The sequence below is a fragment of the Gobio gobio genome, assembly GCF_949357685.1.
Source record: "Gobio gobio genome assembly, chromosome: 1".
Taxonomy (NCBI): Eukaryota; Metazoa; Chordata; class Actinopteri; order Cypriniformes; family Gobionidae; genus Gobio; species Gobio gobio.
In genome coordinates this window covers 35,875,149-35,897,664 of record NC_137097.1, presented here as the reverse complement: position 1 = coordinate 35,897,664, position 22,516 = coordinate 35,875,149, and the positions used below count along the sequence as shown (strand labels likewise).

The window sequence follows — 22,516 nt, the reverse complement described above, 5'->3', positions numbered from 1 at the left end:
TATAAACAAAACAACTCAAAGAAGGGCGACCACCAGTGACGCTGCGACGACACGTCAGAGGCAGTATTACTTTCGTTTTCACGCACGTCTTTTCTCAAAAAAGCTTTTGTCGTACTTTCATCGAGCTGTACTTTGGCGAAAACCACAGGAAATGGGTATGAACAAATCTATAATGTATTTAAATATGTTACAGAAGAAATTAAAATGATTTTAGGAAACGTCAATGCCTGTGCAAAATCGAAAGTGGCCCCACTCACTCAGGTAGCCTACTAACACGAGAAAACATATTTTGATTAGTAAATTATTGTTATGGATATTGTCTGCGAATGAATTTACGCGTTTAAGCTCGTCTGAAATGAATCTTGTGACAACTGTTCTGCTATTTTCACGCAGAAACCTTTGCGTGCTGACAACTAGATGTTTTAAGGAGAGGGACAACTCTGAATATAACATTTTGAACCCACGGCCGCCGGGATAGTATAGCAATTTTCAATTTGTAGCAATTGTCAAAATAAACATTTGAAAAGTGCTTTTGAACTATACATATATATTCAAAACGAAAGCAGCGGAGAAAGACAGACAGTCCTAACCAATCAAAATCTCCATGTCAGAATAGGGTGGAGTTCTTGTGAAACGTTTGGCTACTTTGCTCTAGTGTTTGTTTTGTTGTTGCCGATCAAGAGGGGTTGTTACATTTGTTTATGGAAGCTGTCTAGGTTTTCACACACACACACACACACACACACACACACACACACACACACACACACACACACACACACACACACACACACACACACACACACACACACACACATGTTGGGTTTTCATGTTTTATGGGGACTTTCCATAGGCGTAATGGTTTTTATACTGTACATACCGTATATTCTATCCCCCTACACTGCCCCTGCCCCTAAACCTAACCCTCACAGGAGACATTCTGCAATTTTACATTTTCAAAAAACATCACTTAGTCTGATTTATAAGATGTTTTCCTCATGGGGACCTAAAAATGTCCCCACAAGGATGAGGATTTCGGATATTGCTATCTTTGTGGGGACATTTTGTCCCCATAACGTGATGATTACCAGTCCACACACACACACACACACACACACACACACACACACACACACATTACATATTTTACAAAGATCAAGTAGACATAGTTTTCCATTCAGAACATATCAGCTGAATCAAAAACTGTATGCTTCCACTGTATCCTAAATACATGTCACTGGTGTATAAATATGTAATACACAAGAACTATTGGAAATAGGTGAGGTTCACCTATTAGAAATAGGTTCACTGTGACCTACAGTTTTCCCCTGTCAGTCCTGATTAGTCATGTCTTTCACCTGTGCCCTGATAATTAGCTTCATCATGTGTTCTAGTATTTGTACTCCTTGTTTCTTTCAGTCAGTGTCCGTGTTAATATTAACATGGTTTCTGTGTGGTCTATGCTAGTTTCTGGAGTTTTCAGGTCTTCTTCGTTGAGTTTTCAGCACCACGTTACGTAACAACCACGTGATAAGATTGCATCTATGCTTATTATTTGTTGCTTTTTTTAGTGGCATGCTGCTTGGTTGGTGTGCCATGGACATGATCTTCCGAGGTAGGTTACGTTTCAGTGACATACTTTCTTTTCTTTTTTTTATAAAAGGTTATTATATTAATATTTATATTATATTAATATTCTAAATGCTTTGGAATGGTTGTTTACGTTAGTTTTATGTCTTGTGTTGTTGTAATGCAATGGCAAGCATACAACTTAAAGGTATAGTTTAAGTTGATTGAAATTCTGTCGTCATTTATTCACACTCATGTCATTCCAAATCTAATTGACTTTCTTTCTTCTTCTTAACACAAAAGAAGATATTCTGAAGAATATTGGTAACCAAACAGTGTCAAGATACTATTATAGTTTTTAATGTTGTAATGTTATTTCCATCAAGAGGTGCATACATTTCTGTATTGACAATGCAAGAGTCCAGCCCCCTGTAAAGTCTCCTCCAGCACATCCCAAAGACTGTCAATGAATTTAAGGTCTGGACTCAGAGGAGCCAATTCATGTGTGGAAATGTTTCTTCATTCTCCCTCCCTACCATTCTTTATGGAAGCTTGTTTCCGCCACTGAGTTAAACAATTTAAAAGATAATTGTGACTTCTTTTCCCCCTCACAATTATGACTTTGTATCTAACAATTATGTCTTTTTTCTCACAATTGCGAGTTTACATCTTGCAATTATGACTATTTTTCTCTCAGAATTGTGAGATATAAAGTCAGAATTGCGAGTTATAAAGTATTCTGACTTTAAAAAATCACAATTCTAACTTTGTATCTCACAATTGTTTGTCATAAAGTCAGAATTGCAAGATATAAACTCGCAATTGTGAGAAAGTCAGAATTGCTAGTTTATATCTTGCAATTCTGACTTTATAACTTGCCATTGTGACTTTATATCTTGCAATTCTGAGGAAAAAAGCTGCAATTACCTTTTTTATTCCGTGGCGGAAACGAGCTTCCATTATCCTTTCATAATTTGAGCCTGAATCTTGACATTGTCATCCTGGAATATGGCCATGATGTGTCTTCAATGATTGTTTAAGAAATGAAAAGAAACATGATAATCGCTGCAATAATGATCCAATCATAGACTCTTAATCATTTGCCCTTTTTTTACCAATATATTTCAGCAACTAGCTAAAAATAGCTTCTTTTTTGGTTAGTTATTTTGTCTATAAATAAATATTACTTGTCTTTCAAAATGTATTTTTCTTTAATAGAATAGCATATCCTGAATTCTTCAACTCCCTGTCAGTGCTACTCTTAAAATGGCAGCAGTCAAAGGGAAACCACGGAGAAGAGCGAGCTTCGGACACGATAGACCTAACAGTGAGTTGACGAACAAATCAACATTTGACAAATTATGGTTAATACCATTAATAATGAAACCTATGTTTTAATTTCATCTCACAGTGAGCAGTGAAACACCATTGAGGATGCTGGTCTTTGGCAGGTCAAGTCGTGATCAGATCTCACTGACGCACTCTGTGTTGGGGCCAGGCGTCTTTACGGCAGATGAAGTCAATATTTCAGCTACCAAGAAAAGTTCAGGTGTTGTGCAGGAGAGAAACATAACCCTGGTCAACGCACCAAATCTTCAGGATAACCACTTGCCGGACAGTGTGCTTCATAAGGAACTCAGGAAGGCAGTTTGTTTCTCGTGTCCAGGTCCTCATGCTGTCGTGATTGTTCTAGACCCTTTTCATTTGACCTCAGACACTATGAACATACTGGAGCCTGTGGTGCACTACTTTGGGGATCGTGTCTTGAAGCACACATTGATTGTCGTATACCACGAGAGAGGTCTGACAACGCTGTCCATAGAGGACGAGGTTAAGAAGAACAAGAGCTTTAGAGAGCTTGCTGAGAAATGTGGCCAGAACTACCTCTTCTTCAATGAAGAAATAAACCGGACTGAAGGCAGCCAGACGCAAGCATTGCTTGCCAAGGTAGACGAGATGGTCTTGGAGCACGGAATGTATTCAAACGTGGAATTTAAGGATGCAGAAAAAAGAATTCAGATAGAGGAGCGTTTCATCAGAAAATCAAAGGGGAAGGAGATCACGGAGACGTTGAAGGTGCTGGAGAACGAACATTCAGGGGAGGCACTTGCCAGTGAGGTTATGAAGTATGAAGAAAAGGTACAGTTGGAGTGCAGAGAGAAAGCAGAGCTGGCTGTCGCAGACAAGCTTGGCTTCACCGTCAGAGTTGTTGATTATGCTGTTGCAGTGGGAAAAGGAGCGTTTGTAGGTGGACTTCTTGGATTTGCGATAGGATTCGAAGGTATGGCAGTAGGAGCTGCTATTGGTGCTGCTCTTGGTGGTGTACTTGGGGGTGCAGCTAGTGCAGCATGGAGCTACATTTCCAATTCCTTCGCGGATGCCCACAAAGTGACTGCATAGTGCATAGAGTCAGCCTCTGACACCGCTGGACCTTCCACAGACTCTATAGGGCTTTTCACACTGAGTTTAACCCTGGGTTATCGTCGTTCTAAACTCCACTTTTAACCCTGGGTACAGGAACCTTTCACACATACTAATTACTTTCACCTTTCACACTAATTTAGAAGCGATTTTGGCGGAAAGTTCTCCCCAGGGATATGAAACCCTGCTCCGAAACAAGATTAGAGGCACTTTTGTGCCATTAACCCCGCACTGAGGTGCCAAACATGTACGATGTGTTGTTAGAATGTTATGACTAGATGCTTAGCATCTGACAACCAATCGCATGCCTCATATTCACGTGCTGTATGCCTGCTACATACTGTGTGATTTCAGGAATCTATATAAGGTTTCTGCTTATATAAGATCATTACAAATTACACTAAAAAACATGGATCTAATAAACATGGGTACGACATGAATGTAGACTGTACGATTATGACATCTATTGAATCGTAGGCTACGACACTAGTATAGATGAATAAAACGTTATCAGCATGCGCCAGTGCTAAACAAATAGAGCGAGATGCATCGCACTTTAGCTGTTGTGGTTTTTATGTGCGCTGAAAAAAAGAGGAGTAAGTGAAAGAGGATAATATGGACACTATCATGGCTAGGGAAAAGTGGCCAACTTGGCATGCCAATTTTGTTAATTGGAGCTTAAGGTAAGTAGCTTTAAGTTTTAGTGCCATTTCATGTTGCATTTTTATTGGCTAGTCAGTAGACACAGATCGTAGCAGCAAACAGACTGTGAGATGATCATGCTAAATATCTGACACTGTCAGAAAATTATTGTAGGCTATATTTGGCTGCAAAACCATGACAGTGGCCATCTTTGAACCTCTCTCACTGTACGACGTAGGACCGGCATTTAGGATCCGTGACCACAGAAATCACCACGATTGGTGTCAGCTTTCGTCTGAGATAGCCTAAAATCATAAAAACCTAAAAACCAGGCATTAGAACGTCAAAGAAACACAGCAAATTGTATAAACAGTAGCAGTTACGTCATTTGAGGAGAAACTTGTCAAATGGTGACAGAAAACATGTAAATTGGAGTGAAGAAGAGACCATTTTATTCTTACCTTTATAGTCTATAGAATTACCCATGTTATAACTATTTCAAGTGTGAAAAGCTTTAAACATTGTCTTGAAGTAAAGAAAGTATGTTTTTTTATCTGATAAAATTGAGGATGAAAATCTAGATTTGTCAAAGATAGTCTGGTTCATGTGACCTTAGTTCTAGTGATCCGAAAGGCTTTAAACTGCAGCACAATACCTGAAATAGTTTGACTGTGTTACAAACTTTAAAGAGGAGAAGAGTGGAGCATTTGCTTAGGTTGTGGACTAATACAATTAATGTCATAACGGCTTTTACTGAAGGAGGTTTTAATGCTTCGCATTTTAGATGCTAATGTGTGCTATTGCTAGCTAAATGTTTGTTGTCTAGCTAGTGCAGTATTATAATTCAGTTGTGTAATATTAAAATATATGAAATTGAAATGGATGAATTAATATATGAAATTGAATGCCTGAATCAGGTCATGGAGCCATATAAAATCCACTTTGAGACTACTTAAAGGGATAGTTCACCCAACAATGAAAATTCTGTCATCATTTACTCACTCTCATGTTGTTCCAAACCTGTATGAGTTTCTTTGTTCTGCTGAACACAAAAGAAGATATTTTGAAGTATGTTTGTAACAAAGCATATAGAGCAACTATTGACTACCATAGTATTTTTTTCCCCACTACTATGGTAACCAATGGTTGCTCTGTCTGCTTGATTACAAACATTCTTCAAAATATCTTCTTTTGTGTTCAGCAGAACAATGAAACTCATACAGGTTTGAAACAACTTGAGGGTGAGTAAATCATGAAAGAAATTTTCATTTTTGGGTGAACTATCCCTATAATTAGGTCACATAATATGTATTCATTCCATTATGTTGACGTTACATGAACCAATTATGTTTGCTTGCTTAATTGATTCATGTGGGTACACAATTAAATCATGTAAATCCAATTCACTTTTTTTTCAGTGTAGGACATTATTTGAGAGGACAGCCATTTGTAGTGGTGTCCGAAAGCATGGTAGACATTATCTATTGCACTCATTCAATCTCACATTGCACCGCAATGACGAATAGACAGAATCAGTGTTTATTATAGGTTTTATTGTTTTTAGTTGCATCACGTCGCACCGCTCGCTTCCGGTGTAGACAAAGTGTTAGGGTCTAATTCCCAATCCCTCTAATCTGCCTACCAAAAGAAAAATGTAGAAAACAAAGAAATTCTTTGGTGTACACTACGCCCTAACTAACCTACTCTATCTAGCTGAGGAAAACACAAAAGTACAAGGAGTGGCGCACACTTTTACCTAATGTACATAACAGACGTGCACCATGTAGGCCTATATCGTGCAACCATATATAACTTAAGGAAATTGTCTTCATAAATGGCCAGTGGATTTCTAGTTCCCAGTATGCTGTTATGTTTGACACTAAAAGAGTTTGTTGAAGTTTTTGTGGTTACCGTTGTGAGGTTAGGTTGAGTTTGATGTATGAAGGCATGCACTGCATCGACATGAGCAATAACGGTGCTAATATGCCAGGGACAATTCATATCTTACTTATTCAGTACTAAATTTCCATGCTAAATATGTTGTTCTCCATGTTCTATAGCTGTTGAATTTAATTAATTGGTCACTGGTCCACAACTCAACCACTTTTTTGGAGTAATTAACTAAAATTAAGTTAATAAAATATTTTCCTCTAACTCAGTATAATTTGTAGATTGAAGATAACTTTTTTTGTTGAGTCAAACTTTTTTTTCTTTTTTTTTGAGGGTAGGAAAACATTTTAAATTAATTTGAGTTCAGAATATAGAAAAATAAATTGTTGAATAAATTGAAAAATGATTGAATCGAACATGTTCAATCAAGTGTGTTCGGATTGGTCTGATGTGGACAAAGTGGCAGTCAATCAGTAAACCTATAAAAGTGTCTATAAATCTATAAAAGACTCAATCTTTACTGTGCCAAATGGCCATCTGATTGTGGCGTCTATATATAGCCATTATTTTGTAATCAAAACTGAAATCATGATTGCTGGTCTTTAATGCATTTACGTCAAAATATGATAAGGATTTATGCTGATATTGTCCTTTGGGCATCTTTTGGAGGGCACTGTGTAAATACATATTTTTAATATATGTACATGTTTTAATAGAGACTGTATATGAGATGTTGTTTATTTCTGAAAAAATATATTTATTCAGTTTTACTTCAATATTTTGTATATTTTTTTCTTCTTCTAAATAATAATAAACCTTTTAAAGCAGTTTGAGTGTATAATGTCGTAATGTGCATGACTCAGTGTAAAGTCCAAGGCTCCTCCCCTTGCTGTAGACACACCTGTCTGTGTGCTTTAGTTCACTTTCTGAAACTCACCTAATGAGACGTGAACGACTCTCTTCAAACGCTGGAGTACAGGTAAGATCCAGTGAGATTACTGTAACCTTTGTCTTGTAACTTTAAATGTTAGCTAATACTGTAAAGAGCAACAGCCACAATGCAGATTTTTAAATAACATCCAAATGTGGGGTAAATATTTTAATGATAAATGTAGCCTATAATACAGTTCCAGTTTGAACTAAGCAGTTCGTTTTTAAGTTCAACCAATTACTAAATGTTTATAGCTACTGAGAAACGTGTCTGAAAATCTGTCTTTAAACCTGCTAGATAAATATTTAGACTTGTCCTGTTGTCGACATGGGGTTTCTGGTTGAACTTGTTCTTCCCCATACCACACCATGTTGACGCTCAATAGAGGCCTCTGAAGATCCCCATTACACTGAATGGAATGTCATACACACTCGTTTGCAAATATTTACATAGGCACAATAGCTGAAGCTTTGCTCAATACATCACCTATAGTCAATGCAGAGTCAAGTTATGTAGAGGACAGCATAATGTGTTTTTACCCTGGTATGTTGTGTTAAATCAAGAATTTTCTGATCTCTTATCTTAGCTAATGTATTTCGTTCTTACATCAGATCATCATCAGTCCCGTAGGCATAAGTACTTTGATTAAACAGGCTATACAAATGTCCTATTTGGTCACACTTTATATTGGTGTCTTTACTTTAGTACTATGTACTTAAAATAATTGCAATGCACTTATTGTGCTTGTATTGCAAAACACTGGTGCTGCTATTGAGGTGGGATATGGGTAAGGTTAGGGATGGTATGGGTGGGTTTAAGGGTGTAAGTGAAGGGTCAATGTTGTAAATATAGATGTAATTACAGAAATTCCAGATGTAAATACATGCATACTACATTTTGAAAAAACGTACGTACACAATAAGTGCATCGTATCAAATTATTAATTTAAAGGGTTCGTGATTTGCATTTTGGAATGTTTCCTGGGGTGCACTTATAATGTTAGTAAGATTTTTAAATAAAAAAATGTCATAATTTAGAAATAAAAGGCATTTTTCTTACACTGATTTTAGCCCTCTGATTTGAACGCTCTGTTGGGGCATGTCTGCATTGAGACTTCATTGTAAACGCCCACTGCTGTGATTGGCTGACATCTTTGCATATGAAATAGCTATTATTACATGTTGAACTCTCTCAAATACTTTTAGCATTGTGCGTTTTAGTATCGTGAAAAGTGTTGATTGTAAAATTATATTTAAATCTTTGGCATTATATTTTTAGATGGTGGCATGCATGAAAGGTGGAGTGATTGTAGCATGAATGCAGCGATATCGTCATTGCAACTTAATCGCACTCTGATCGCTTTCTATATGTAATTTAATCACAGTTTAAATAACAGATTATTTTCACCCTACTAAGAGACATAGTGACTACGTTTACATGGACAGCAGTAATCTAATTTTTGACCTTATTCTGAATAAGACAATATTCTGATTAAGGTGTTTACATGAGTTGCTTTTAGAAGATTCCGTTCATGTTCCCGTTTTACATGTTATAGAACATAGCTTGATTAATGGCACGTCATTACATCCCCATGCCACGCTACGCTGTCCGACGTCCAATCATAGCGCGACTTTGGCAGGTCTGTTAAAATTCAATGGGCTCAGGCAACCCACTGTAACTTAACCTGCGGTTGTCGCTGTTGGACAGTGTTACTTTATAAAACGAGTGATTTTATACTTTTTAACGTAATTTTGTTTAATGTAATTTTGTTTTGTATTATTGATGATTGTTGAGAGGGGCACTTTTGATTAATTTTTAAAAAGGGCAGGGGCTCGAGCTCCCAAAGCCCTCCCCTCTGCACTTGCCTGGTGTGTGTGTGTCCTGTCACAAAATGCGGCGAAAACTCCTACACGGCGTTAATAGTTAGATTAAGGTGTGTACATGTCTACAATGCACTTCGATAATGCGACTAAAATAGGCATACTACACAATTCGATTTGATTTGCGTTTACTTCGAGTATGACTTTAACCGGATTAAGGTATAGAAATCGCTGTTTACATGGTAGCTTCTTAAGCTAAGAAAATTAGATTTATCAGTGCATGACCCCTTTAAATGTTCGTACATAGTGGTTAAAGAGATAATTCACCCAAAAATGAAAATCACCCCATGATGTACTCACCCTCAAGTAGGGCTGTACGATTAATCGAAAAATAACCGAAACCGACATTCAGAATCTCTAACCGACGTATTTTTCCCATGTCGGTTATTTTGGTTTTCACGTGACTCCGCCCCGTCAGTCACATCAAGTGCAGTTTGAAGGCACACAGATGCAGGAGCAGTTATCAGTGTTTATAGATGCCCAGAATCACTATAGTAGCTGCATGTTTTACACAGTTTATACAGGGTCAGTTAATTGCTGTTCTTATAGCCTACGCGCTGACACACACACACACACAGACGGCGCGTGCAAGCACCGAAGCCGCTTTCACTTTCGTGCTCATAAAGTTTGTCAAGTAAATGCGTTTAAAGGCTTGCCAGTTTCAACATTTAAAGCGATTGTGAACTATTCAACAACAACAATACGGAAAACTTCTCCGTTCAGTGCTCAGCTTTTTTCAGTGACACAGAGCCGAGCCGTGTCGCGTCTCTGAAAACGCGCGCGCCCTGAAGGCAGACCTCTTTCACCTGCGTCCTCACAAAGCTTGTCATTTGTAGGTGGTTTAAGCCCTGCCAGTTTGAACATTAAAGTGAGTTTCGACCATCAGATGTGTATTATGTTGAACTAATGCCTGATATATTTTGACAAAAGAACACTCAGACAGAAGCTGTGACTAAAGTAAAGTCACTAAAGTAGCTTAGAAACTCAACCATTATAGGCATACATTTTAATACCTTTGAAGTAAGTACAAACCACAGCTTCATAATGAATAGAGACGGTAAGAGTAATTCACACACACAATCACTCTCTCATTAATGCATTCAAATAAATGTAATGTAGGCCTACAGTGTTAATTTATCTGTATCTGATGTACAACAAACAGAAATCTGCTCCATAGACAATAACTGCTGAAAGTGAACCGTTTCCTTCAAGTATTTTAAAATCACAATGCACTTTTTCATTAGAAAAAAAAAAATCCACCTTTTATAGTAGAACATATTTACAGTACAAACCTTATCAGTGAACTTACTCAAAAACCTTATGAGGGCAAAAAAAAAAGAAGCAAAATAATCGTTCATTAATCGTAATCGAGGTCAAATGTTCAATTAATCGAGGTTTTTATTTTTGGTCAAATCGTTACAGCCCTACCCTCAAGTCATCCTATGTGTATATTACATTCTTCTTTCAGATGAATATAATCAGAGTTATATTAAAAAACATCATTGCTCTTCCAAGCTTTATAACGGCAGTGAATGGCAGCCCAAAATTTGAAGCCCAAAAAAGTCTATCCATCCATTCTAAAAGTAATCCACACGGCTCCAGGGGGTTAATAAAGGCCTTCTGAAGCGAATCAATGCGTTTGTGTAAGAAAAATATCCCTATTTAACACGTTATAAAGTAAAATATCTAGCTTCCGACGGACCACCTTCCGTATTCAACTTACAAAAAAAGTGTAACGATGACATCAGACGTAGCCTAAGCATTTTGAACTGCGAGAGGCACTATAATGTCATTTATAAAGCTTGGAAGAGCCAGGATATTTTTTTATATAACTCTGATTGTATTCGTCTGAAAGAAGAATGTAATATACACGGATGGCTTGAGGATGAGTAAATTCTGGGATAATTTACATTTTTGGGTGAACTATCCCTTTAAAGGCACTTGATTAAAAGTGGGACCCAATTTTATATAACTATTTAGTTAAGTAAACGTGATTTGTGATACAGAATTGTACTTTGAGTTTTTCTGCCGTTTTGATCTTTCAAGGATGGAATCTAGCATGAGTCTCCTGTCCGAGAAGCACTTTCTGTGCTCTCTGTGTGAGGACATCTTCAGCAATCCAGTGACAACGCCCTGCGGCCACAGCTTCTGTAAAATGTGTCTGCGCATGTACTGGAGCCGCAGCGGGACAGAAGAGTGTCCGCTCTGTAGGAGGGCCTTTGGCTCCAGACCACATATCAGTGTGAACCGCATACTGGCGGACGTCACCGAAAACTACAGGAAGACACGTTTGGCTGCTAAATCGAAGTTCTTTAGTATGGATGAACTTCAAGATGAGCCTGTGAGTACATCATTTAAATAATTACATCCTTTAAATCAGATGTTGTTGTTGTTGTTGTTGTTTTTTTTACAATTTTGTGGTTTTGTTCTTCACTCATGTACTGCAAACAGAAGAATGCAGGAGAGGTGGATCAAATGATTCAGGAAAGAGTTCAAAAGATTGAGAAACTTCAGAATTCCTTAAAGCTCCTCAAGGTATGTGACTGAATGCAACACAGCATTTAAAAACACAGTAACAATTTAAATATCAATAAATGAAGAGCAAATGTTTTATTTTTTGTGAAATATTATTTTAAACTTGCCTGATAATCTCATTTTTTTAAACCAGATTTATTACAATTATTTCTAAAAGAAAAACTGTTCTTCCTCAAAACAGAGCTCATGTCTCCGAGAGGTTCAGGAAAGTCAGAGGGTGTTTTCTTCTCTGTTGAGCGCCTTAGAGAACAGCCATAAACTGGTAGTGACAGCAGTTGAGCAGAAACAAAAAGAGGCGGAGAAAAGAGTTGAAAGACTTGTGAAAGACCTGAAGAAAGAAATCCTTGAACTGGACAATGGACACACCAACCCAGAGCACTTGAATGACAAGGAACGCCTTAAAAAGGTAATCACATTTCTTGTTTTGTTTGTTTGCTATCAATATTCTTTCTCTTTGTGTTACTTTGTCTATTCTTTGAATCCATTATGTTAATAGTAAAGGAATTGCTCTCCCCCAAAAAAATCAGTATTTACTCAACCTCCTGTTGTTCAAAAACCATATACTGTACTCTATTTTTTTCAGTAGAACATTAATTTTTTTTTAAAGATCTTTATGCTGCTTGCCACACAACTACAGTTTAGTGATCATGTCTGCTCCAAAAATAACCAAAAAAGACTTACTGGCTAAAAGTGAAGAACAGACTGCAATTTTACCTTGTTCTTATTTAAACCTTCCCCTCTGACATAACTCTCATTCTCCATCCCATAAACTTTCACATCACATTTGGTTGTGAAATCAACACAATTTACAGTGAAACAGTTTTAAATATCGGTCGGATCCTCACACAAAGCTCTCTCATGGAGGCTTTGAATACAGTGCACGAGTCATAGTACATGTGCTAACATGATTAAGAAGCCATCAATGCAGTGGCACACACATAGTTATTGCTTTTATTGTAAAGAAACATGTAGTATATATAGTCTAATTGTCTCTTGGCCCTTCCTCGATCTAACCACAGGCTCTACTCTTCACCACAATGGTAACCTCCATAAGACGACAACATTACAGAAACCCATACAAAATAACAACAAAACAGAACATTAAACACTAACAGATCTCCTTCTATATTAATTTTGTGCAAAAACACACAAAATAACTGTCAGGGTTTTGTTTAGTTTCATTGTGTTTTGGTTTTGTTTTCCCCCCATGCCATTTACCTGTGTTCCCGATCCTTATTCCATGGTTTCTGATTAGTCACACACCTGTTTCTGTTCCAGTTCACTCTGTGTATATATAGCCCTCACTATTTGTTTATCGCTGTCCGTTGTCACGTCAACGTTAAAGGGTTAGTTCACCCAAAATTATCTCATGATTTACTCATCCTCAAATCAGGTGTATATGACATTCTTCTTTCAGACGAATAAAATCGGAGTTATATTAAAAATGTCCTGGCTCTTCCAAGCTTTATTACTTTTTTGAAGTCCATAAAAGTGCATACATCCTTCATATAACTGCTCCACACGGCTCCGGGGGGGTTAATAAAGGCCTTCTGAAGCGAATCGATGCGTTTGTGTAAGAAAAATATCCATATTTAAAACTTTATAGAGTAAAATATCTAGCTTCCACCAGATCACCAGATTCAACTTACAGAAAAAAGTGTAGTGCCTCTCGCAGTTCAAAATGCTTATGTTTGACAACATTGCACACCAGTTACAGTTTTTTTCCCCCCGATCTGCCGGAAGTTAGTTATTTTAGTCTATTAAGTTTTAAATATGGATATTTTTCTTACACAAACGCGCCACTTCGCTTCAGAAGGCCTTTATTAACTCCCGGAGCCGTGTGGAGCAGTTATATGATGGATAGATGCGCTTTTATGAATTTCATGACCCAACATTCACTGCTATTATAAAGCTTGGAAGAGCCAGGACATTTTAATATACCTCCGATTTTATTCGTCTGAAAGAAGAATATCATATACACCTAGGATGACTTGAGGGTGAGTAAATCATGGGCTAATTTTCATTTTTGGGTGAACTATCCCTTTAAGTTGGTTGCGTCTCATTCTCGTTCGGTGTGTTTATTTAGTGCTCCAGTGTTTCTATTATCTTATTTGTAAAGTTAAATAAACGCGGTCCTGTTGTTCACTTTCGGTTGGAATGCTCCTACAAATGACGTCCCCTTCCTGAAGTGCCCTTCAAGGGTACAAAAACACTGTTTGGAATTCGCCCATAGCCCTCATTTTCTGTTCATCGTTGTCTGTTCTCACGCCAATGTTAAGTTGGTTGCGTTTAACTCGTTCTCCTGCATTTATTCAGTGCTTCTGTGTTTCTGTTACCTTATTTGTAAAGTTAAATAAACGAATGCTGTGTTAGATCCTGCCTCTCAACTCTCCTTGCCACAACCTCCTGTGACAATAACACTTAATTTCAACATTTATTCTACTTATACAATTCATATTAAAGCATGCTGGGAAAATCAGATTTCCCTCTTTTTGATTGTGTTAGGTAATTGTGTCCTACTTACATTCCTAATTTGTTGCTAAAGATTAATAATACTGATATGAAATAAGTAATAATTAAAACATTTTTAACTGATCAGTATAAGTTCTCCATTCTCAAATATTTTGATTGAAATGTAACAAAAAGATCAAGTATATTTTAAAATATAATTTGATAACTTAATCAATAGATGTACATTTTAGACACAATTTTAATAATTTATTCTGGCATGTCTAACTTAAGTGAGAGTTATTTATTATTGTGATATTTACGAAGTCACTGAATTTTTCGAGTGTTGATGGTCACTATGAACCTTGAACTTTTATTTTATGGAAAAGAGCAGTGTGAAATCCTTCAAAAGTTTTTCTTAGTGTTACATGGGGGAAAATATACATATAACATGAGGGCAGTGATAGAATTTTCATTTTGGGTGAGCTATTCCTTTTAACATGTATTGTATTCCATAGTAAAGAATAATTTCTATTTTCATCCACAGAGCTTCAGTCATATACCACGAGCGATGAGAGACTGGACCAAAGTCACACTGGAGACTGATCCTTGTGTTGGCGTCACCAGCCAGGCTGTGGTTGACTTCATGGATACAGTCACGGTGGAAGCTAAAAGACTTTCTAAAGCTGGTATGATTGAAATAATACTATGCTTTTGCCTATTACTTAACATATTTCTCACACCTTCTTCCATTTATCAAGCGTGTGCTTTTTTAGCAGTCAAAACATACAGTATATACTTCCATGTTCTGGGGTCCAAAGCTGTACAGTTTAATGTATTTTCACCTTTTAAATGCATTTTAATTTAATGTATTTTCACCTTTTAAATGCATTTTAATTTAATGTATTTTCACCTTTTGCTTCTTAAAATGGCCAATTACTATAGAAACTTGTTTCCGCCAGAAAAAAAAAAAATCATATTATAAAATGATGACTTTTTATCTCACAATTGCGAGTTTATATCAATCGTGAGTTATAAACTTAGCGGGACATAAAGTCAGAATTGAGAGATATAGACTCGCAATTGAGAGTTTTAAGGTCAGAACTGTTTAAGATAACTTGATAAACTGTGGCCCTGTCTCAAATGGCACCTTAAACATTTGCGGTCTTCCTACGAGTCTGCACTTTCCTGACGTAACGGCACTTTGACTGTTGAAAAGATTTCTGCAGTGGAGTTCGCTTCAGTGCGGGCTCAGCAAAAGTGCGCATCGAGGGCACATACTGACCACAAAGGGGGCGCTCGCGAGCACCCTTCTGAGACCTAAAATTACAAACGGGACATACGGTCTCATGAACTTAAAGGAACACGCCGACTTTTGGGGACTTTAGCTTATTCACCGTATCCCCCAGTTAGATAAGTCCATACATAGGTGCTGCGTAATATCATTGCGCCGCTGCACCCATGGTACGACAGCAAAGTTCCTTGATTATTACGCAGGAATGAGAGAATAGTTCCTAGCCATATCGGCCTAGAAAATCACAACTTTTAATTTTCCGTCGGTCTTAGTACACGATGTAACTATACACATCACAACATGTAAATAGGAAAATGTTGGCGTTATTTTGTCACTTATTGAGTAGTAGGCTAGCTGGAGCCATTTACCTCCACTCTTTGTGCTAAGCTAGGCTAGCGGTGGGTGCATCAGACAGAGTTATAGCAATCACGGAGATGAGAATGGTATGTATGGACTTATCTAACTTTGGGGAATAAGGTGAATAAGCTAAAGTCCCAAAAAGTCCCCCCAAAAAAGTGTTCCTTTAACGGACACGCTTGCAGCAGCCATTGTAAGTCCACAAGACTGAAAGTGGCCTGTGTCCTTTAAATGCAGCTTTAATATAAGAAAACAATACTTTTAGCAAGCTAGCATAATTTTTATGCTATTTGTGATTCATGTGCAATTTGTTACTTTTCAGAACTGAAGAGGCTGCAGAGGTACTCAGGTGTGTTTTCGTTGATGTTTTTACAGAATTGGTTTTCTGTCATTGTGAGATTCTCTAGAAAGCCAATTGTCTGTCTTCCTTTTCAGTTGATGTTAATATGAATCCCCGGACAGCTCACGCTTACCTCTACATCTCTGAGGACCGAAAGGAGGTTAGACACGCGAATAAGAGGCAAGAAGTCCCAGAGAACCCCAAGAGGTTTGACCGGGTGGCTAATGTAATGTCCAAGGAAGCCTTCAGCTATGGGAGACACCTTTGGGAAGTGGAGGTTGGAGACAAGACTGACTGGGATTTGGGCGTAGCTAGACAATCTGTCAACAGAAAGGGAAAATTCACAATATGTCCAGCCAATGGCTTCTGGACGCTTAGCTTAAAGAATGGCACCCAGTATGTTGCTAACACATTCCCTCCAACTTCCTTTAGCCTCAGTAACAAGCCCAAAAGAGTATCTATTTACCTGGACTACGAGGGTGGGCGCGTGTCTTTCTATTGTTTGGATACCGGGACTCATATCTACACTTTCAAAGATACTTTCACAGATAAGCTCCACCCCATCTTCAGCCCGGGACGACCCCATGGGGAAAAGAACACTGCTCCCCTTATCATCAGCAGCAGCTGTTGCAGCATCTGAAACAATATGCTAGCCATTACTGCTTTCACTTCCTTTACCACTGCCATTACAGGATGCAATGATTTGTTATTGTTAGAATTATTATTACATATATTCCTTTTTATTTATTACTAAACCTTATTTGAACTGTTATTTTATTAATTACAGACATGAAGGATACCTCAAACTGCAACTTTTTCATGAGAGGTAGATATTTTTTTCTAGGCGATCAAACTTGCGCTTGACCTGCTGGACAATATAACAAGCAAAAAAAAAAAAAGTCCCATTGACTTGCATTAAAGGAGGGACTGAAGCAATATCTAGAGACTAGAATTAATATTACTGAATATGCACTTGTAATGTACATAAAATCTTCAAAGTATATTTTTAAAGAACTGTACTTGCAGATATAATAAAATAAAAGGCCACAGTAATAAGCACACTTTCAAGACTGTTTCTTAACAGACTTTTAAAGAGCGTACTTTGTAATAATGTCAAATGAAATTTTTTTTTGCTATTTGCTAAATGCCTGGCAAAATGCTAAAAACAAACAAACACTCAGAACACCTTATCAACTGCATAGCAATGCCCTGGCAACTACACAACACCATAGCACGTTTTGTGCGGGCAAGTACCGCTTAGACGTTCTCTGTAAAATGTAAAAAATCTAGTTATACAAATGATTATGATGCATTTGTTTGAAGGAACAAAATGGTTAGATCCATATGTAAAATGTGCAATAGCTACAATTGTACTTTCTTATTTATTTATTCCTCAAATGTTATTTAATAACTTTACACATATTCCATTGTCATAGAGACATGAAAGTAAGACGTTAGCATACTTGTGCTCACGCTGTGAACTTTTATGAATGCGAAATGAATGAAAGGTAGTAAGAAAGTATGGAGTTCACTTCAAGGAACAAAAAGGCGAAGGATGAAAAAGAGGACTAGATGGATGGGTTGGGTTGGGGATCGAGGAGCGCGAGGGCGAGAGAACAGCGAGTCATTGTGCTGGTACACCAGGCACTGGGAGACACACTCAAGACACATTAACGCATTCACACACTGACACGAACGCACACATAAGCGCATGCTTCTACCCACCGCTACACAGACCCAAGCTGGCATCTCAGAGGGCAGCACTTCACTCTGAAACGTACATTCACCCAGGCTGAGCCTCTCCAGAGGTCTGAATCTATAGGTTTCACCTCCATCACAGGTTTATGGCATTTCGGGTAAAGCTCTGTATCCAGATCGAAGGCACCCAACGCAAGAAGGTGGAGGATTAGCAGATGAGTGGCTGTGGAAGGAGTTAAACTTCAGGGACTTCATTGTCATCAATCAGGTAACAACAATTTCAGTCATTTACGATGGAAATAAGAAGTTAATGGTTCAGTAAATAACTTGATATGTTACTAAAAGGCTGTTATTTGAGGTTTATCACTGAGGCACTGCATTCAGATTGGACATAAACAGACTCAAGTCTGCTTGGCCCACTCTGAACGTTTCAAAGAAAGCTTCTTGTGTCCAGAAGCTCCTCATGTTTTTCTGAGATAATCCACTCACCCCACCAGGCGTAGCTCTACACCCACCAGAGTGTGAAAAGGACCCATTCTCTCGGATGTATAGTGAATCCAGTAATGCTCACTGTACAAAACAGTGCCTAAACATTTATGTGTAAAACCACATGAATATTTAAAGGAATGTTCTGGGTTACAAGTTAAGATGCATAAACAGCATTTGTGGCATAATATCATTTTCCACTGAAAATTATTTTAGGTAAAATAAATGGCACAATGCAATACAATAGAAATACATAGGACCAGTATTTAAAAAAATATAACTACAAGACTTATGCTGGGGTTACACTACACAATTTTAGCTTTGATTTTTTCCACTCGTCAACAGTTTGCGGAATCTGAGAGATTCGACGATGCACCGCAGATGTCTGAGAGATATTTAGCAGGTTAAATATCTAGATGTGTCTGCTATTCAATGAAATGAAATGTTTGACAGCAGAAGACATCAGTCATGACAGACAGTTTCGTAGTGTGAATAGAACAGCAATCACTGTTAGCATGTGACTAGTTTGATATAATCACTGATCTTTCTGTAATCCAATCTGTCATCCTCAACGTCCTAACCACGTAACACCACTAAACCAGACGAACGACACACGCATTAAATACAAGAAAGACACCTGTTTACCTGGAATCCTACTCACAGGAATGCATATCCAAAAGTTCATTCACCTGAAAAAGTAGTTCCACTTCAAGGTGGATTTAGACTGTACAACTTGCATAATAAAAAACCTGAGCTTCACATTTCTGGCCCTGTTTACTTTATATATTAGTCTACTTTAACAAAAACGTTTTGCTCGTTTTAAAACAAATTGAAAGACAATTAGAAATGATCTTCTGTTGTAATAGACATTATTCTCTCGGACAGTAAATATAGCTTGAAACTAGGGTAGGGCTCTCACAAGGACATCTTTGTACCTCATTTACCCCTAAACAGATCGTACCTTAGGTATATATAAACCTACTCTAGAGTACTTATATGCACCTTTTTGGTTTAGATAGTGTACAAAGTCCCTTTGAGGTACAGTGACAAGCAATTTTTGCAAATGCTTTCGGGTATTGTATGCCAAAAAATGCTAGATAAAGCTTAACTCAGGAGTGTCCAGTCCTGCTCCTGGAGGGCCACCTCCCAGCAACCCTTAGTTCCAACCCTGTTTAATCACACCTGAACCAGCTAATCAAGGTCTTCCAGATCAAGTGTGGCTATCTGCAGGTTGGAGTAATGGGCGTGCCGAAAGGTCTTTACAGTTGTTGCAAAAGCTGCCTGTTAGTGAGTGGGGTAGGGGTTAGTTTCTGTTGTAGCATTGTGTACCTTTTGGCACTCCTCTACCTTTTGGTACACCCCTACCTTTTGGCACTCCTCTACCTTTTGGTACGCCCCTACCTTTTGGCACTCCTCTACCTTTTGGCACGCCTCTACCTTTTGGTACGCCCCTACCTTTTGGCACTCCTCTACCTTTTGGCACGCCTCTACCTTTTGGTACGCCCCTACCTTTTGGCACTCCTCTACCTTTTGGCACTCCTCTAACTTTTAGTACACCCCTAGTTTTTGGTATACCCCTACCTTTTTGAACGCCTCTACCTTTTGGTACTCCTCTACCTTTTGGTACGCCCCTACCTTTTGGCAAGCCTCTACCTTTTGGCACGCCTCTACTTTTTGGTACGCCCCTACCTTTTGGCAAGCCTCTACCTTTTGGCACGCCTCTACCTTTTGGTACGCCCCTACCTTTTGGCAAGCCTCTACCTTTTGGCACGCCTCTACCTTTTGGTACGCCCCTACCTTTTGGCACTCCTCTACCTTTTGGCACTGCTCTACCTTTTGGTACGCCCCTACCTTTTGGCACTACTCTACCTTTTGGCACGCCTCTACCTTTTGGTACGCCCCTACCTTTTGGCACTCCACTACCTTTTGGTACGCCCCTACCTTTTGGCACTCCTCTACCTTTTGGTACGCCCCTACCTTTTGGCACTACTCTACCTTTTGGCACGCCTCTACCTTTTGGTACGCCCCTACCTTTTGGCACTCCTCTACCTTTTGGCACTCCTCTACCTTTTAGTACACCCCTAGTTTTTGGTATACCCCTACCTTTTTGCACGCCTCTACCTTTTGGTACACCCCTACCTTTTGGCAAGCCTCTACCTTTTGGCAAGCCTCTACCTTTTGGTACGCCCCTACCTTTTGGTACACTTCTACCTTTTGGTACACCTCTACCTTTTGGTATGCCCCTACCTTTTGGCAAGCCTCTACCTTTTGGTACGCCTCTACCTTTTGGTACACCTCTACCTCTTGGCAAGCCCCTACCTTTTTGGTACGCCTCTAACTTTTGGCAAGCCCCCTAACTTTTGGTACGCCCCTACCTTTTTGCGCGCATCTACCTTTTGGTACGCCCCTACCTTTTGGCAAGCCCTTACCTTTTGGTACGCCCCTACCTTTTGGCATGCCTCTACCTTTTGGCACGTCCCTACCTTTTGGTATGCCCCTACCTTTTGGTACGCCCCTACCTTTTTGCACGCATCTACCTTTTGGTACGCCCCTACCTTTTGGCAAGCCCTTACCTTTTAGCACGCCCCTACCTTTTGGCAAAACTATTACTCCAATCTGCAGATATCCCACTCTCCACTTTTCCACTGCCACTTTTCTGGAGTTTAGCAACAAAACACCTGTCTGGAAGTTTAGTCATAAAGACCTTGATTGGCTGTTTCTAGTGTGTTTGATTGGGCATAGAGCTAAACTCTGCTGTAAGGTGGCCCTCCAGGAGCAGGAATAGACATGCCTGTTTCAAACCATGAATGTTTAGAAAAGATTTTAAAGAGTTTGAATAATTCATGTCAAGACTGCAAGTTCTATCAGTATGTGATGTCAGAGTTACTTTTAACTTATATGCTTTCCTCTGTTCTAACTTTTAGGTCCACTTGCCAGTCTACTACACTGTTTCTTTATTGGAACTCACTTAAGAAGAAAGGGAAAGGACTTAACGCTTCTCGCTGACCTTGAAGTGTATTGAAGGTTTCCATCTGTGCAATTTATTGGACTCTTCCAAGTGATCATTCTTTGAAAAGATTCATCATGGCAACCACCGGCATGCAGCTCCTCGGCCTGGTCCTGTCCATCATCGGCTGGGTGTGCGGTTTGCTGGTGTGCACCCTGCCCATGTGGAGGGTCACTGCCTTTATCGGGAACAACATAGTAACGGCACAGATCACATGGGAGGGCCTGTGGATGAATTGCATCTGGCAGAGCACAGGGGAGATTCAGTGCAAGGTGTATGACAGCCTGCTGGCTCTTCCCAGTGACATGAAGGCCGCCCGGGGTCTTACGGTTCTCGCTTTGCTTATCGGCACCCTGTCGCTCACGCTGGGTGTTCTGGGTATCAAGTGCACCCAGTGTGTGGGCCTCCCAAGCCTCAAGGCACGCTTTGCCCGCGTGTCCGGGGTGCTCTTTGTTATTGCAGGGTTCCTCATCCTCGTACCTGTCTGCTGGACGGCCCATTCCATCATCAGGGATTTCTATGACCCCTATGTGGCAGCCCCGCACAAACGTGAGCTCGGCCCCATGCTCTACCTGGGTTGGGGGGGTTCGGCCTTGCTGTTGATCGGTGGATCGCTCCTCTACGCAGGGTCCAATCCCCCCGGGATTCCCTCCTCTCCTACGTTTAGCAGCGGCGAGAGCAGCCCACGCAGAGCGGGTGGAGCTGCCCAGGTCAAGGGTTATGTTTAACGACCAGCAGCGACACGCCGGTCCCCGAAAGCCTTCTCTGCTAGAGTTTCCCATTGTGATAGATTCAAGTTAATTCTCATCTATTTTTTATCATTCAGAATATTTCTGTAGTATGATGGAGGTAGTGAATAGAAATGTGAAATCAAGTTTCCTTGCCACCTCTAATGTCCACTTATAAGTCTGTCTTTTTCTGTATTTGTCTGTTATGTTATTCAATAATAAAACCTTAAATCCTTTATCGTGTCTTCTCTGAATTCTTTGGATGTCTGTCTCTTCAAGAAGATGCTGAT

At 39.1% G+C, this 22,516-nt stretch overlaps 3 protein-coding genes across 3 annotated transcripts; all 3 read left to right on the top strand.

Annotated features, from left to right (window-relative positions):
* Positions 1 to 31: 31 nt before the first annotated feature.
* Positions 32 to 7,350, top strand: LOC307128722 (GTPase IMAP family member 7). Its single transcript, XM_079820664.1, has 4 exons — positions 32 to 155; positions 1,572 to 1,615; positions 2,788 to 2,896; positions 2,981 to 7,350. The coding sequence occupies exons 3-4, from the start codon at positions 2,836 to 2,838 to the stop codon at positions 3,967 to 3,969; spliced, it is 1,050 nt and encodes a 349-aa protein (XP_079676790.1). The 5' UTR covers positions 32 to 155; positions 1,572 to 1,615; positions 2,788 to 2,835; the 3' UTR covers positions 3,970 to 7,350.
* An 88-nt stretch (positions 7,351 to 7,438) lies between these two features.
* On the top strand, positions 7,439 to 22,462 carry btr02 (bloodthirsty-related gene family, member 2). Its single transcript, XM_079817994.1, has 8 exons — positions 7,439 to 7,501; positions 11,380 to 11,674; positions 11,785 to 11,868; positions 12,050 to 12,274; positions 14,864 to 15,005; positions 16,290 to 16,316; positions 16,403 to 18,273; positions 21,416 to 22,462. The coding sequence occupies exons 2-7, from the start codon at positions 11,381 to 11,383 to the stop codon at positions 16,945 to 16,947; spliced, it is 1,317 nt and encodes a 438-aa protein (XP_079674120.1). The 5' UTR covers positions 7,439 to 7,501; position 11,380; the 3' UTR covers positions 16,948 to 18,273; positions 21,416 to 22,462.
* Positions 17,338 to 22,462, top strand: cldnk (claudin k). The gene is made up of 2 exons (XM_079818008.1): positions 17,338 to 18,273; positions 21,416 to 22,462. The coding sequence occupies exon 2, from the start codon at positions 21,576 to 21,578 to the stop codon at positions 22,224 to 22,226; it is 651 nt and encodes a 216-aa protein (XP_079674134.1). The 5' UTR covers positions 17,338 to 18,273; positions 21,416 to 21,575; the 3' UTR covers positions 22,227 to 22,462.
* Positions 22,463 to 22,516: the final 54 nt, after the last annotated feature.

Excerpts from the sequence above, each read along its gene's own strand:
- btr02 (XM_079817994.1), top strand. The coding sequence starts at position 11,381 with ATGGAATCTAGCATGAGTCTCCTGTCCGAGAAGCACTTTCTGTGCTCT. Across the intron at positions 11,675-11,784 it reads ATGAACTTCAAGATGAGCCT|AAGAATGCAGGAGAGGTGGA; the intron begins GTGAGTACATCA and ends TACTGCAAACAG. Across the intron at positions 16,317-16,402 it reads GAGGCTGCAGAGGTACTCAG|TTGATGTTAATATGAATCCC; the intron begins GTGTGTTTTCGT and ends CTTCCTTTTCAG.
- cldnk (XM_079818008.1), top strand. The coding sequence starts at position 21,576 with ATGGCAACCACCGGCATGCAGCTCCTCGGCCTGGTCCTGTCCATCATC.
- LOC307128722 (XM_079820664.1), top strand. The coding sequence starts at position 2,836 with ATGGCAGCAGTCAAAGGGAAACCACGGAGAAGAGCGAGCTTCGGACAC. Across the intron at positions 2,897-2,980 it reads CGGACACGATAGACCTAACA|TGAGCAGTGAAACACCATTG; the intron begins GTGAGTTGACGA and ends TTCATCTCACAG.